Consider the following 17,241-nt stretch of genomic DNA (forward strand, 5'->3'; position numbering starts at 1 on the left):
AAGAACTACAGAACCAATCAAAAATCACCACGTGTCATATGCATTAAATGGAAGTGACATGCGAAACGTCAGTTCTGGAAAAAGTATAATGATATGTGGGAATGACGGCAAAAATTCTCGCTTTAATAAGATCCACTTCCCAGATATTCAATTGCTGAATAAATGGCAAGTGGGGGGACTATCTGTATTGGGGAAAATCGAGTTAACATTTGGAATTAATTATGTGCTGACATGTCAAGACACGTGGATCAATAAAAGAGTGAGAGCTATCAAAGAGTATTCAAAGAGACTCGAGCCTTAATAGGTACGGGCAAAGGTTCAAAAAAATAAGAAGGAACGGTTACTCGAATCTCTTGATAATTTGAAGAGACATCAGTGAAATGAACCTAGATAGCAAAAGTACAAATACATATTATCTGCAATTAATGAGCATAAATTATGGGAAATATTATAGAATCTTCACGAAACAGTTACGATTGCCAATTATAATGTTACATTAATGCCATTAATTATTCACAATGGCTCTATTATGAGAGGAAAGAAACGTAGTACTTAGAAATAACTATAAAAGGAGAGAAATAATATTTGTATTGGACACACTGATTATTATTGGAATATACTTATTTACAATGCTTTAAATTGCTTACTCGGCTACTTCTCAGTCCATTTTTTCTTCTCTTGTTACGTAATTATTTTCTTATTTGATTATCAGTAACCCGAGTTCTTCTAAAATTACGCTTTGACCGAAATTCTTATTTTTTGGTTAAACAACCTCATTAAACAATAGCAGGGACACATGGACTGATCATAACCTTTGTTCATTAAGTAATGTGTTTTGTTCTCAACCATAGGATATGTATCTAGAAGCTTCTTGTGTAAGGACTCAACATCATTATTTATGCACACACGTGAGAATATAGGGGAGCATGTGATAGGCAGTTGGTATGGTTGATGTGTGTATATAATAAGATATTGTACATGCATTTTATTTTGAGCCGAATGAAATTAATTTTCTTCTTCCCCAAGTTTTACATGGTATCAGAGCAAATCAATTTCATCATATCTAGTTTAGATTTTTTTACAGAAATTTCTAGAAATCTTAGAAATTCCTTGATTTTCTTCTGTTGAATATGGTCTTGATTGAGGATTCTGCTTCAGTGATTCTGCTGCTTCTGTTCCTCCTCTAATGGCGAAAATCGATCGTCTTCATCCTTACTATCTTCATGCATCAGACTCGCTAGGTATGGCTTTGGTATTCTCTGCTTTTGACAGCACTGGATATGAATCATGGAGGAAATCTATCTTACTCTCTTTATCTGCTAAAAACAAGCTTGGTTTCATTGACGAGACCTTGGTGAAGCCAAAGGAAAATTCTGAATTTTTCAATCTATGTACGAGATGTAATGATATGGTATTTGCTTGGATATTGAATTATCTCACCAAGAAATTAGATGCAGTATAATTCACTCCAAATATGTGCATGATTTGTGGAAACAGCTTAAGAAAAGATATGGACAGTCTAACCTAGCATAATTATTTGAGCTATAAAAGCAAATAATGAAAACTGTACAAGGGTCAAACAATATCGCGACATATTTCAATAACATGAAAGTTATATGGGATGAAATTAATCTACTCAATGCTAGGGCAGTATGCAGTTCTGTTGACGATAAGTGTGGAGCTGTGGAGAAAAATAGTGCACTTGAGAAAAGACAAAATTTAGTGCAATTTTTAATGGGACTCAATGAACGTATACTGCTTGTAGAGGTAACATAATGATGATGAATCCCTCACCAGACATTGACCGAGCATACTTTCTGCTACTACAAGAGGAGAGGCAAAAAAGTATACAACCTATGGAAAATTTACCTACAGAGTCTAGTTCTTTCTCTGTTGCTAGACAATCATTCACCATAGGGTAATGAAATCAGAGGTTCAATATGCAACAAGGGGAATCTTGCAACACCTCAAAACCAAACTCCTATCAGGACTACAAGGGCAATTCTAATTGCAAATATTGCAAAAATCCATGACATACTATAAAAAAATATTTCAAACTTCATGGTTATCCCACGAATTTTAACAAGGAGGCTTTAAGAACAACAAACCAAGGTAGAATACACAACCAACATTCTATAATTCAGCACATAGTAATGCAATAAGTACTGAAGCAGAATCTACTTAATCTCCAAGTACTGATGTTACTGTTGGATCGAATCAAGAGCAAATTTCTCAGTTATTGGAAGTACTACACCAAGTCAAAATTGCACAATAAGACACATCTGGTTCTGAAGCAAATGTGACAGTTAACTGTGCTGGTATTACTTTCTTTACTATCTTAACTACTCCTAAAAACTCTATTTGTCATTTTTGGATAATGACTCTGGGGCTTCAGAACACTTCACCTTTGATGAGTCCATTCTATTCAACATTATGCCCTTACAACAATCTATATTTGGTAACCTACCTAACTTCTTTAGGATTAAAGTCACTCATGCAGGTCAATCTTTTATTCACCTGAATTAACTCTAAACAGAGTCCTTTTCGTTCCTAGTTTCAAATTCAACCTATTATCAGTTCAAAAATTATGTTTGCAATTTAAAGCTTGTTTACCTTCTCCGCTACTTGTTTCTTACACGGCCCATCCTTGAGGAAGCCTCTGGATCTTGGTAGAGTGAAAGATGGGCTTTATCCGCTGCAAACTTTTCACCCTATTTCTGTTAATAACCTGCAGACAAATAAGACAAACTCATCATCTGTAAATAATTTGTCATCAGTCTGTTTGCACTTCATTGTCTAGTTCTGAAATTTCATGTGGCAATCTATGGCATGTAAGACGTAGGCATATGCACACTTCCAGTATGAAACACATTTCTGCATTGTCACAGAATGCTTTTACTACTGATTCTTTTCTTTGTTCTATTTGTCCCTTAGTCAGGCAACATAAGCTACCATTTCCCAACAGTACTACCTCTACATCACACATTTTTAAACTTCTACATATCGATACTGGGGACCTTACAAAATAACTACCCATTATGGTTTTAGGTACTTTCTCACTATAGTTGATGATTTTAGTAGGGGTATTTGGACCTATCTTTTGAGCACAAAAGGAAATGCATTTAGTGTTCTCAAATCTTTTATTGCTATGATAGAAAGGCTATTTGCCACCAAAAATTAAAATCATTAGATCTGATAATGCCTTAGAACTGGGGAGTGGTGCTATTGCTGCCACCTATTTTCAATCCAAAGGTATCTTTCAACAAACTAGTTATGTGGCCACCCCTCAACAAAATAGTATTGTTGAAAGGAAACACAAATACTTGCTTGAAACTTGTAGAACTTTGCTATTTCAATCTAAAGTTCCTACTATTTACTAGGGTGAGTGCCTTTTGACAACCACTTTCCTTATCAACAAATATCCTACCAAATTGCTTCACTACAAAACACCCTATGAGGTTCTTTTTGGCAAATCTCCTGGTTATAATTTTCCTAAGTGTTTTGACTGCCTATATTTTTCCTCTACTATGTCTCAACACAGAGGGAAACTTGATCCTAGGGCTATTGCTTGTGTCTTTCTTGGTTACCCTTATGGAAAGAAAGATTACAAGCTAGTGAACTTACAAACTAACCGTATCTTTATTTCTAATAATATTGTTTTTCATGAGTCTATCTTCCCCATCTTTATTCTACCTTCTGTTTCTTCCCCACTATTTTCTGAATCCCCTACTGTACCTTTTTCCTCATATCCTCTCTATATACATATTACTGCTTCATCTCTTATTCCCTCACCTTCTCCTCTCCTTCCTTCTAATCCTTCCTCTCCTTTCCCTGTATTCAGGTCATGATCTTCTGCCCCATCATCTTCTGGTTCTACATCTTTGGTTGTCTTGCCTCCTTACAGATCTTTTCGTACCTCCCACTCTGCCTATTCCTCTTCATTCTGATAGTCAGGCCGCGATTTACATCGCCAAAAACCCCGTCTTTCACGACCAGACAAAACACGTCGAACTTGGTTGCCATTTCGTCCGTCGACAGTTTCAATGTGGCCTCATTTCTCTTTTTTTTTTCTTCCCACTCGTTCTCAGTTAGCGAACATTTTTACCAAACCTCTTTCTGGGTCTTCTCATCGTGAGCTTCTGAGCAAGTTGGGGGTCATTCTTCCCCCTTCAACTTGCGCGGGGGTGGGGGTGGGGGGTGGGGGAGGGGTGGGGGAGGGTGCTGACAGTGGTGGTATTGTGTTGAGATAAGGTTGTGGCGGCTAGGGTTATTGAAGCTCTTGGATGATAACAAATGAGAGAAAGCAATACACAAAGCTGCCTCATTAAGCAATAGCAAGGACACGTGGACTGATCATAGCTTTGTTCATTAAGTAATGTGTTTTGTTCTCAACCATAGAATCTGTATCTAGAAGCTTCTTGTGTAAGGACTCAACATCATTATTTATGCACACACGTGAGAATATAGGGGAGCATGTGATAGGCAGTTGGTATGGTTGATGTGTGTATATAATAAGATATTGTACATGCATTTCATTTTGAGCAGAATGAAATTAATTTTCTTCTTCCCACTAATTTTCTTCTTCCCCAATTTTTACATGATCTGTATTTATTATTAGAAGTAAATGATTTAATAATATAAATATTCTGTTAAATTTGAATTTCATAGAAGTTAAACTCCTACAATAATGAATAAAAGGTCATTCTTTGGAGTAAATATAAACAGCCACTTATGTACACAAAAGGGAACAAAGATGTGATGGTAAATTAAGCCCTTTGGCCTTTGTCCCGATAAATGGATCACACTGTACGATCTTTGACATTGAGTAACAAAATAATTCCAGGTGTAGCGGGATTTGAACTTTGACCGGAATAAGAAAGTCATCGTCAGTTGAAACCGTGGGAAATTTTATACGATGATTATTTTATCCAATCCATTAAACCAAACGAGTCCTCATAGTTTTCGTGGTTAATTATCAACCCGGAGAAATTCCGAATAGAGGCCTAAATCGTTCGTAAAGACAGATTTTTTTGGATACTAAGATCTAAAGCTGAGAGGAAACTAACTCAGACCTCAAATTGTACGCTAAGGTACCTAAGCAATCATTTAGTAAAAAAGGAAGTGATCGAGCGATGATAACCAAAGCACAGCTAAGTCAATTTCCCGAAGAAAAGAGAGGATAGATTGCCAAAGAGGAGCAATCATCTACTTTAGAAATAACTATTCAGAGTTCTTAGAGCTCTTCGGCTTGCTGAAAACCCCGTTGTTGGACTTGATTAATCACTTAGAGTCAATGACTTGGAAGCAACTTCACCCTTGCACCACTTAGATAACAAATTCTCTGACTTCAATAATTCAATCAAGCGTCTGAACAGCAAATTAGCTACTGGTATATCTTTTTCCTAAAAGAAGATAAAAACACAAAGTAAAAAAAAATTCCCAGGAACTTATTCTCTCTTTTATTTTGTTTATTTTTTTGGGAGGGGAGGAGAGGTCCCTCCTCCTTTAATATCGTACTAACCCATGCACAGCATGGTAGAATTCTAAGGGGGATCTTATTTATATTATTACGATTAAAAGTTTATACCTAATTAAGTATTTTTAAAATTAGTGAATGTAGATTTCAAATATTATACAAAAAATTAATAAAGATAAAATATTATTCGAGTAGAAAAGGAGTTCAAAATTATTTTATATTTTATATTATTGTAAAAGTACTAAACCCCAATGCAGAAAAATAAAATTATTTTTTTAATATTGAGAACAATAATTAAATCTTTGAATTAATTACTCCCTCAGTTTCAGTTTATATAAAACCTTTTACTTTTTCGAGATTCAAATTATATAAAATTTGACCAAAATATTTGAATCTTTTTCATCGTATTGACATGAAAATATTGCAACTTATAGTATTTCTCGTATAATTTTTGAATATCTAAAATTTAACTTTAAAATATCAAATTAAGCTAATCCAATTTAGCTTCAAAGATTAGTCAAATTAACTCTTGAAAGGCGAAATATTCACATAAACTAGAAAGGAGGGAGTAATGACAAACATTTTTAAAATTATCATATAAATATAACTATTTATTAAATTTATGAAACTCTTAAGGTACATAAATTTATTTTCACAAGAAGAGCATTGACGATTAAAAAAATAAAAAATAGAGCAAAATTGATTATGTTATAGTCTAACTTGTTATTTGTTTTTCATATTAGGTAACAAAAATAACAATAATGTTAATTTTTTTTATTTAGTGAACTAGCTAAATTGGATCTAGTAGCTTAGATCTTTTTCGTTAATTTTTGTTCAATAACGCAAATAAATTATTTAATATAGTTACCTATTTTAAAAAAAAATTATATACTCATGATATAGGTACACGCGCAAAGCGCATACCCTAATACTATATATATATATATATATATATATATATATATATATATATATATATATAGAGAGAGAGAGAGAGAGAGAGAGAGAGAACGACTTTTGGCGAATTGATGAAGCTTTGAATGACTGCATATATTGTTCACCGTCTGATTCTCCAAACTAAGTCTTTTATTAGCACATGTGAAAATATCTATAAATATAATATTTCTCCATTCACTCCCAATAAATTCAAATTTATTAACTAGAATTAAAACAGATCTGGCATTTCTCTGCATATCGATTATCTTATAACCACAAAATCTACTTAAGAATTAGTTTTAGACTTTAATATTGAGTGGATTGCACAAATTTGGAAGTACTTTTTTAAATGTTCAACTGAACTGTTCCAAATAAGAAGGAAGTAAAATCTTTTATCTTCTTCTTTTTTTGTTTTGTTTCCACCCGGTGTCTGGTACTCGCATTGGAGATCGATTATATTCGGATTCTAGCCGCGTAGTGCCCCATTCGGGGAGAAGCGCTCCCTACCAAAATTTTTTCCATACCCAAGGCTCGAACTCAAAACCTCTGATTAAGGGAAGAACATCTTAAATTACAAGCATGTTACAATGTCTTTTAGTCTTTGTTAATTATCATTTCTCATCTAAAATTGAACTTAACTACGTGTATCAAATTCTTTGACTTTCTGAGTGAAACTAAAATAAAATGGCAACTTTGACATTCCTAGGAGAAGCAAGGAGTGAATTTCGATATCTATCTATTTTCAGTATTACAGAATTTTAAAAACTATCAATACCATTTAATCGATTTAGAAAAATACACAATCATTCACGGTATGATTGACCGAGGAGCTCCGATAAATACCGCAAAATGTTGTAATAGAATGATAAGCATTTCTCAATTCTTAATTAATGGTTTTGAGTTCGAACCTTAAGAATGAAGTTGACTTGGATAAAAAAACCTTCTCTCCTAAAGTAAAACTTTCCGATATAAATCTAATTAATCAAGCGAGCGAATACTGAACATCTTAAGCAAAAAAAAGTGCTCCAATAAAGAAATGGCTGAGGTGCAAAAGCAGATCCAGAATTTAAATTTTATGAGTTCAACATTTAAAATTCTAAACATTGAACTCATCGTATCTTTAAAATTATGAGTTCTTATCAATTAATTATTACAAGTTTAATGAATTTCTTTTTCATAAATATATAGACAACCGCCTCTGCTGAGGTGGACGTACGTGGTGGTCCTACAGCTGATGCGGTGAATGAATTTAAGTAAATATGGTCAAATTTTATTTGTCAGACAGCTCGCGAGGAAGAGAAATGGAACAGTGTAACATTTGCAGTGTCCGGCACGTGAGTGACCGACGCATTGACACGTGAGAGAAGACTACAGTCAAACTGGATATAATGTAGAAAGTTGAAAAGGAGTGACAGTCATTTTGAGGGGCGGCTCTAAAGACTTGGCCCCATTACCTTAAGGCCCCAAAATTTAAATGACCCAAATTTACTTAATACTCTCCCTCTCCCTGTTTCAAATTATGTGAACCTATTTGAATGGACACGAAGTTTAAAAAAATAATTTTTTTTAGAATTTGTGATCCTAAACAAGTCAAAAAGTGGCCTAAGAGTATTTGTGTGGTTATAAAAGCTTCTCATTAAGGGTAAAAATGTAAGTTTAATCTAAATTGTTACCAAATTTAGAAGAGATCATTCTTTTTGAAACGGACAAAAAAAATAGGTTCATATAAACTGGAACAGAGAGAGTATCTTATTACTATGATTATTATATACTATAGAATTTATATAAGTAATTATTATAAAGAAAAGTATTATAGTATATCTTTTTGTTATTTGATTGAGGTTATTTTATACCAATAAGTTCATAAATTATAATAATTTTCTCACTTATTGATTAATTAGTATATTTGCTTCACTTTTCAATTTCACTTTTATCCTTTTTAAATATGAATTAAGATATATATCGACAACATAATGAATTTCTTTTACAATCTTCTTTGAAGTTGCATGAACACAAAATCCTTCATGCACCGGTTTTCTTTTAATGTAATTTAACATATTATATTAGGTTATTTACAATTAATTTTAGATATTCACCAATATGTGCTTCTAATTAATAGAATGAACTATAATTATTATTAAAAATTGATCATAATGAATAGATATTTTTGGCAGTGTCAATACTCAAAACTTAAGTTAAGTATTACGTTATGTATGTTATTTTTTTTTTGATTGTGACGATAGCCAAATCAAAATTTTCACTTTGAGTTCTGGACCTCAACATCCGATAATCCACCACTTTATTCTTTGTGCTCTTCTTCCCCATTTTTTTTTTAAATTCGCTATTTTTTATCTTAAATGATTAATTTTATTGTTTACAAAGCAAATTTTATTGTTAGTGTAAAAGTTTTATAAAATAAATTTAACAACCTCTCAATATGATTTTGTCTTAGGCCACAAGAACTATTGAGCCGCCCCTGATCAGTTTGTGGCCGTTATGTTTAAGATAAAGATTAATTAACTCTAATTGAAAACTTTAGTTGGAAACTGACGTAGATGGGGCAGCTCGATGCATAAAGCTCTTGCTTTGCACGATGTCCGGAAAAAAGTCAGACTACAAGGGTTTATTATACGTAGTCTTACCCTGCATTTATGCAAGAGGCTATTTTCATGACTAGAACCCGTAACCTCCTGGTCACATGCCATATATGAGCAGAATGACTATTAATTAACTATAATATTTATTAATTTAACACTATTAATGGCAAACATGAATTAATTTTTATTGAACGAGTACAAATTTTCTACTAAATTATACAAAATATTTTTTATATCTTCGCTTGCTACGGTTACTAGTTGTTGTTACTGCTTCTTTTTTACTTTTGTTTCTCTTGAGCCGAGGGTCTATCGGAAATAATCTCTCTGTCTTCGTAAGTAGGGATAAAGTCTATGTACACTTTACATTCCTCCGACCCACTTTGTGGGATTACAGTGAGTTTATTGTTGTTATTGTTGTTGTCATCAACAGAACAAACTTTAATTAACTAATCGGATTTAAACATGCAAATATGTACAATTAGTTGATAAGCTTAAGTTTATTAATTTAAGTACTCCAATAATGATAAACCAGAGATTAATAAGTATAATGAACAATATCAAAAGGTGGACAACTATTGGATGTTTACCTCTGTCTCTCTCTTTAGGCCTATATAATGTTTCCTCCATTGAAGCTTTTTCTTTCACTCATTTTGCCCTCATTTATTCATTCATTTCTAAACAGAATCAGCCACATTTTACATTCACATTTTCCTTTGCCAAAACAGAGAGAGACTCGGAAAATTCTAGAGATTCTTTTCAATGGCAACCGCTCTGTATTTTCTTTGTCCATTGCTAATTATGATGATGCTTTTCATCACTGCCACAGCCAGTAAAAGGTAATTATGCTCTTTTTCGACAATGTGGATAGCAAATTAGTTCTCTTAATTCCTCACTTCATATAATTCCTCTTTTTTAATTCGACATTTTCTGAATTTGCGTGCTTATCAACTCTGTTTCTGTTTTTCGATTACTCATTGGATTTTTACTTTTTCAATATCAGTATTGAAGAAGAAAAGCAATTTCAGAGCTTAAGGAACTCGACTATGGTGAACAGGTTAGCTTCGTTTTCACTTTTTTCGCTTATCACTGAAATGTACAGTAAATTAGCAATTGCATCAGAGAAGAATTCGTAGTTCTTTTCTTCTTTGTAATCCTGATCGTATAGATTGGATCTGGAATTAATTTGGTTATATTTTCCTTTTTTCAGTTTTTAATTTTAAATTATTTAAGTTTTGCAGGTTAAGTGAAAATGATGAACTCAGGCATGAACATGCTGAAGTTGATCCAGAAGCTATTGCTTCTATGGTTGCTATGTGAGTTCTTTCCCTATCACAATATGCATTTAATTAATAAAATTAAATTCTTCATTATGTTTAATGTTTTATCCCCCGTCCTTTCAGCATTCATGTGTTTAAACTTTAAAGTTAATGATATACTCCATTAAGAGGCTTATTGAAAAACAAAGTCAATAGAGTATTAATATACTCATTACTCTTTTATGAATTTAAAATATTTAGGATTTTTTTCTAAATATGGATAATTTGAGTAGAGAGACAAGTGTACCCACATCCATTGCAAAAATCGCTCGTAACGTCTCGTTTTATGTGAAGGTATTTAACATATACATTATTTCAAAAATTTAAATATTCCCTCCGATTACTTTCACTTATCCATTATATTAAAAATGTATTTTTACATTTACTTGTTGGTTTTAGCAAATCATGTCATTAACTGCCCTCACATGATCTGTAGTACAACATCACCCACAAATTAAAAGCAATGTCACAATTCTCTTTAATTTAATGTGCAACATTTTCCACCTACCAAAGCATTTCCATACAATTCTCAGTACTTCCACTCTGCTGGGATTCCCTTTCCAAATTCATCTCCTCTCTCTCTTTTCCTTGTTGCTGATAGTTAAAAGAAGTTACTGATTATCATGAGACTCCCTTGAGGAATATTGCACATGCAATGCGACAGGCTCTCTTTATGGCAGCTTTTATAAGCGTATCATTGATTAATTAATTAAATTAAGCATACCAATTCTGTGAATTTTCTTTGATAACCGTGGTATTCGGGTCAGCTAATTTCACAGGTAATTGCTATCTCTTACCTGAGTACCACGGTAATATTGTCCACCAAGGCTTAGACGAATGAAAAAAAATCATTAACTGTTTTTGTCTCTACTGAAATTTGAACTTGAAACCTCATGGTTCTCAAATCACTTTACTGATACTATTAAATTTATTCCTTCGGATTATGTGTTGAGTAAAATCTATAATAGACATCCAATCTGGTATGATAATGTTGTCAGCAATGTATTGGTCCAAAACTCGAAGTGCCTTTTTGGGTTGTTAATCATATGATTAAAATGGCCATGTTAGCATAATTAGTTGCATTCTCTTCCCTAATCCATTTGGCTTCCACATGCCTCCGTTGGGAGATTCGCGCATCAACGCACATTATAGTTTATCTCGTGTCATTTTCATTTCATGTTATCTATGTTTCTCGTAGAAACTGAAGGTTGCTTTACATGCCGGTGCACATTATATTGTTTGTTCTATTTTGGGTTTGCTAATCCTTTATCATGTTACTCTCCTAATTATGATTTTATAAAATGTAGTGCCTCATACTTTTGTATGTCCATGGCGCCATTGGCCACATTATATCGAGTCACAGGCTAAAGTAGAGACGGCTAGAGTATAAGTTTAATAGGTTCATCTGAATCCAATATTTTCACTACAGAGCGTGTACGCGCACATAATTTTAAATGTGGGCTTATAATTTTAAAAGTGGAATGGGTTCATACTAATGCTTCCTCTTGCTAGAGACTCAACAAATGCCTCCATTAGCTAAAACAGAGTGTGTCGTGATAATATAACATTAATTTAAAAATAGGGATGAATTTAATAGTTAAGTTAGTGGATGCAGGCAATTGCATCTACTCTTTTGTGTCAAAGGGTGCAAATGCCCTTTATATATGTATATTAAATTTTCAGCTACATATATTTTGAGCTGAAAGCGTGGCTGCGTTCACGTCCATAGTTCAAGAAAAATATCAGGGAGTTGCAGCCTTGAAGTGTACATTAGTTCTTGAAAATATATTTTCCTTATGTTAAATAAAGTAAAATGGTGTTAATGCCTACTTAAATCCTAGACTATCCTAATATTACAGTACCACTTTATGGAATATCATGTGCGCCAAAAGTTTTATGTTAGTGATTTATATGCTAGTATATACTTCAAGTGCTAAAACAAATTAACTTTATAACATTGGATCAAGACGGGCTTAATTGATCCCGACCACCAAAGCTTGTAGAGGGATGGATAGGATCCTTCATGTTTAATCAGATATTTCGGGTTTGAGCCATGAGAATAAAAAAAATCCTGATAGCGAGTGATTCTTTCTTTAATGGGTCTTATCTGGCCCGAATCAATATTAATCCGGACCTCAACAAGGATACCTAAATCAGTGGAAAACCAAAAGAAAATTTGATCCTAGTTTATTTGGATTGAGACATAATATTATTGTAGAAGTTAATAGAATACACACTCCTGGGACCATATGCATGAGAAGAGTCACAAAAATCTTTCTTCTTATGCCCCACTAATCGAAGGCCTCATTAATTTTTCCTTCACTCTGTCCTTGTCCCCTGCCCCAGCCTGGCAAATGGCATAAGAACTAAGAAGAGATCAGATCTGGGGCTCAATTCCGGCAAATTTAGGGATGCCTCAGCTGGCTGTACTGACAAACCCATCACCATATATTAAATGACTTTTGGCTATCAATAAATAGTTTCTCCTACCGACACATCATAAATTCATAATGCATTTATCTGCCCACCTTTTGCATTTATTTGGGACTTCTCTTACGTATTTAGTTATGTTTATACTTAGAATGATTGAAAAGTACTGGTTCCGTATTGACCGTATTCCTCTATCTACTGTTTATCTCATTACATTAATTAACTTGACCCTAAAAGGCATGTTTGAGTGGATCAGCTTCCTCCCTTAAATAGGCTTATATCAAAGTAGTCACCCGTGAATCTTCTTGGTTTTGTTTGTTTCTTATAACATAATAATAATTTCGAATACAATTTAAAAGAATCAAAATATCTTTACTAAATTTCACTGCCTGATAAATACTGATCCACTATCAAATTTCTTGGACGCATGGATTATTTGTTATAATACAGTAACAAACTCAGTGTAATTTCAAAACTGAGATCTGGGGAGGGTAGTATGTATGCAGACTTTACCCTATACCCTACCTTCTGAAGGTAGAGAAGTTATTTCTAATTGACCCTCGGCTCAAGACAAGCAAAGGCGGATCCAAGATTTAAACTTTATAGGTTCAACTCTTAAGGTTTTTAACATTGAACCCATTATTTTCTTTAAAGTTATGAGTTCATATCTACTATTTGCAATTTTAGTAAATTTTTACATAAATTTTTTTACTCCGTTTCGAAAGTAATTGAAGCCATTACTAGAATACTACATCCGCCCCTGAAGACAATCATAATCAGAACAGTAATGAAAAGAAATACGATAGTGGAGAATCCATGAAAAGTAGCAGGAACAACAAGATAGTAAGATATCCGAAGCACAAGAAACAACCGATAGTAATAAAAATCTCCGAAAAAGAAAATATGTGAATAATATAGATACAACATGTCTGAAAAAGAAAGACGCTCGACTACCTGCGAGCGTTTTGCTGAAGCATGGATTATTTGGTATCTTTAATAATATTAGGTACAATAGTGCAGTAAAATTGTTCAGATGAGTGGATTAGCCTTTAATAATTTATCTAATCTGCATTGTTATACAGGAGCATTAGGAATAGCACAGAGAGGAGGAAATTAGGCTACTTCTCATGTACAACAGGAAATCCAATAGATGATTGTTGGCGTTGTGATCGCCATTGGGTACGTAACCGCAAACGCTTAGCTGACTGTTCTATTGGCTTTGGACGCAATGCCATTGGTGGTCGTGATGGCAGGTATATTCAGACGTAAATCTAGAGCGAGTTCGAGTTCTGTAGCTTCAACCGAATCCATTGCTTTCAGAAAAAATAAAAAATAAAATGTATACATACAATTAGATCATAGTAATTTTCAACACACCAAATCTATGCATGCAGGTATTATGTTGTGACTGACTCAGGTGATGACGATCCAATAAATCCCCGACCTGGAACACTTCGTCATGCAGTAATTCAAGACGAACCATTATGGATAGTGTTTAAACATGATATGGTCATCACACTTAAGCAAGAACTTATGATGAACAGTTTCAAGACAATTGATGCTCGTGGTGTGAATGTACAAATTGCATATGGGGCTTGTATTACTATCCAATTTGTTACGAATATCATCATTCACGGCCTTCATATTCATGACTGTAAACCCACTGGTAATGCCATGGTTCGAAACTCACCATCACACTATGGTTGGAGGACAATGGCTGATGGCGATGGCATTTCCATTTTCGGTTCGAGTCATATTTGGATTGACCACAATTCTCTTTCTAATTGTGCTGATGGTCTCATTGATGCTATCATGGGTTCAACTGCAATTACCATTTCAAACAATTACTTCACCCACCACAATGAGGTCCATTTTTACCCAAGCATAATCTTTTTACCACATTGTAATGAGTGATACTTTAGTTCAAAGACTAAATATTCACTTATCCAACTTTGTGCAGGTGATTTTATTGGGGCACAGCGACTCCTATATCAGAGATAAGGTTATGCAGGTGACTATTGCCTTCAACCATTTTGGTGAGGGTCTGATCCAGAGAATGCCAAGGTATCAATGTGAAAATATTAGTCTTTTTTTCTATCCATCTGATTTAGTTGCACTTATCTTTGCCATAATATTGGACAGAGATGTCCTTACATAAAGTAAGGATTCATATAGCCGACTATAACTTGCTTGGAATTGACGCGTAATTATTGTTGTTGTTGTATTAATCTTTGCCATGTCGTCTTGGACTAAAATTGTATGGCCTAAATTCATATGCAGATGTAGGCATGGTTATTTCCATGTGGTGAACAATGACTATACACACTGGGAGATGTATGCAATTGGTGGTAGCGCTGATCCTACAATTAACAGCCAGGGCAACAGATACCTTGCCCCAGTGAACCCTTTTGCCAAAGAGGTAATTAGCTCAAAATCAGAGGTGAATCCAAGATTTAAAGTTTATGGGTTCCTACGATATTCTCAAATTAATATACAATAATAACTGGGTTCACAATCAGATATTTATATATGTCTAGTCGATTAGTTAATAGAAATATAGGGTTTACGCAAAAGTAACTGGGTTCCCGGAAACCCATATACAATGCTCTAAATCCGCCATTGCTCAAAACTAACTTGGATTGATGAACTTTTACTGATAATATCTCAAAATGAGAAATATAAGGAGGGCCAAACTTTACCTTACGAAATTACTGAACTTTATGCAGGTGACGAAAAGAGTGGAACCATGGGAAGGATCATGGAAGCACTGGAACTGGAGATCAGAGGGAGACCTTATGCTGAATGGAGCATACTTTACTGCGTCTGGACGCGCCGCTCCACGTAGTTATGCAAGAGCCTCAAGCTTAGCTGCTAAATCCTCTTCTATGGTGGGAACTATTACATCAAATGCTGGTGCACTTTCTTGTCACATTGGCTTCCAATGTTGATTTCAAACACATTGGACACATCTGGTGAAGAGCATTACCACATTACTTTTGCATGTCCATTGAGTTCATCAATCGAGCCTATTTTCACCAATTTCTCTTTCTTTTCCTTGTTTATGTCCGTCCCTGCTCACCCTTGAGCAGGGGGCGCACTCACAGTATTGTGGATGGGCTCAATTCAACCCCCACCATTTTCAGCTTAAAACTTAGATGTATATCCGAAAAATCTTGAAAGTAATATGAATATTAAGTTCTGAATTTATATGTTCAAAGAGCGCAGAAACTTAAACCTATTAAAGTAAAATCCTGAATCCATGTCATCTCTTGAGCATGAGGATTTTGTCCATTGCTCCACTTGTCTTTATGTACCGAGTGCTCAACCTTGTCCTGAGCAGGTTTCTGAAAATGTTGTATTCTTCACATATCAGTTTAAAAATCTTGCTCACCAAACAATATCTCTTGCTTTTGGTTCAGAGGAACTGGATCTCTCTATTCCCTCTCTTCTCCATAAGTTCAATTCAGATATGCATAGCATCAGAAAGATTGTGAAAAGAAAAAAGAAGGAAAAAAAATGAAAGTCAATTTTTAAGTTGTTTTCTTCTTATTGATGTTCAGCTTCAAGATATTGTTGTAATTGTTATCTTTATATAGTGAATGTAACTACTATGAATTCTGCTTCAATTTCATATCTATTAGAGGTGTATTCAATGAACAAGCTATAGGTTCATCTGAACCCCTAACTTTCAGCTTAAACTATGTATATTTGTTAAAAGATCCACTAAATATAACAACAACAATTCAGTGAAATCCCACAAGTGGGGTCTAGGGAGGGTAGTGTGTACGCAGACCTTACCCCTACCCCGAGAGAGTAGAGAGGTTGTTTCCGAAAGACCCTCGGCTCAAGAAGACGAAAAGAGATAAATACATCAGTACCATCAATAGAAAACATAGAAATAATAACAGCGACATAAGAACCAGAAAATAGATAAAAACAATAACAATAACAAGTAAATAAGGCCCTACACTATGAAAAATAGAAGAATAGTGAGAACACAACATTAACCACTAGCAACCTAAGATGAAACCCTATCAGGCTAGCCTCACACCCTGTACGAAGTAAAAATTGTTTAACTACCTCCTAACCTACAACTCTAACCCTTGAACTCCACACCTTCCTATCAAGGGCCATGTCCTCGGAAATCTGAAGTCACGACATGTCTTGCCTGATCACCTCTCTGTAGACATGCGATTTTTGACCCTCCCCGAAATTTCACCCATTTTAGCATGTAAATATTTAGTTTAGGCCTAATATCGCTATTTCAGCTAATTTTGACTCTTTTACTTTATTTCGTCACAAAAAATGAAAATTACAAAAAATATTTTAGTTTACGTGTCTTTCATAAATTTAAATAAAAAATATACAAAAATAGTACCTTATCTTTATTTTTATATAATCTTGAAAACACAAAAAATAGTTCTATATTTTATAGTTTAGTTCAATTAATTAAAATCAATTTTATATTTTTATATTATAATTATAC

General features: G+C 33.9%; 1 protein-coding gene and 1 long non-coding RNA gene across 2 annotated transcripts; one reads left to right on the top strand and one right to left on the bottom strand.

Moving 5' to 3' along the window:
- Positions 1-920: 920 nt before the first annotated feature.
- On the bottom strand, positions 921-4,505 carry LOC107786867 (uncharacterized). Its single transcript, XR_001648240.2, has 2 exons — positions 2,614-4,505; positions 921-1,316 (listed from the first exon to the last, which is right to left on the bottom strand). It is a non-coding gene; the product is annotated as an uncharacterized LOC107786867 (long non-coding RNA).
- A 5,134-nt stretch (positions 4,506-9,639) lies between these two features.
- LOC107786866 (putative pectate lyase 8) lies at positions 9,640-16,412 on the top strand. The gene is made up of 8 exons (XM_016608365.2): positions 9,640-9,845; positions 10,010-10,063; positions 10,248-10,322; positions 13,838-14,008; positions 14,150-14,621; positions 14,716-14,819; positions 15,036-15,174; positions 15,482-16,412. Exons 1-8 carry the CDS (start codon positions 9,769-9,771, stop codon positions 15,701-15,703), a joined length of 1,314 nt encoding a protein of 437 aa, XP_016463851.1. The 5' UTR covers positions 9,640-9,768; the 3' UTR covers positions 15,704-16,412.
- The last annotated feature ends 829 nt before the right edge of the window (positions 16,413-17,241 follow it).

Source organism: Nicotiana tabacum, chromosome 8 (genome assembly GCF_000715075.1).
Source record: "Nicotiana tabacum cultivar K326 chromosome 8, ASM71507v2, whole genome shotgun sequence".
In the NCBI taxonomy this organism is placed as follows: Eukaryota; Viridiplantae; Streptophyta; class Magnoliopsida; order Solanales; family Solanaceae; genus Nicotiana; species Nicotiana tabacum.

Bases quoted from the DNA above. Each gene is read 5' to 3' on its own strand.
- LOC107786866 (XM_016608365.2), top strand. From the start codon at position 9,769: ATGGCAACCGCTCTGTATTTTCTTTGTCCATTGCTAATTATGATGATG. The intron at 10,064-10,247 runs GTTAGCTTCGTT...TAAGTTTTGCAG, and splicing joins AACTCGACTATGGTGAACAG to GTTAAGTGAAAATGATGAAC. The intron at 10,323-13,837 runs GTGAGTTCTTTC...ATTGTTATACAG, and splicing joins ATTGCTTCTATGGTTGCTAT to GAGCATTAGGAATAGCACAG.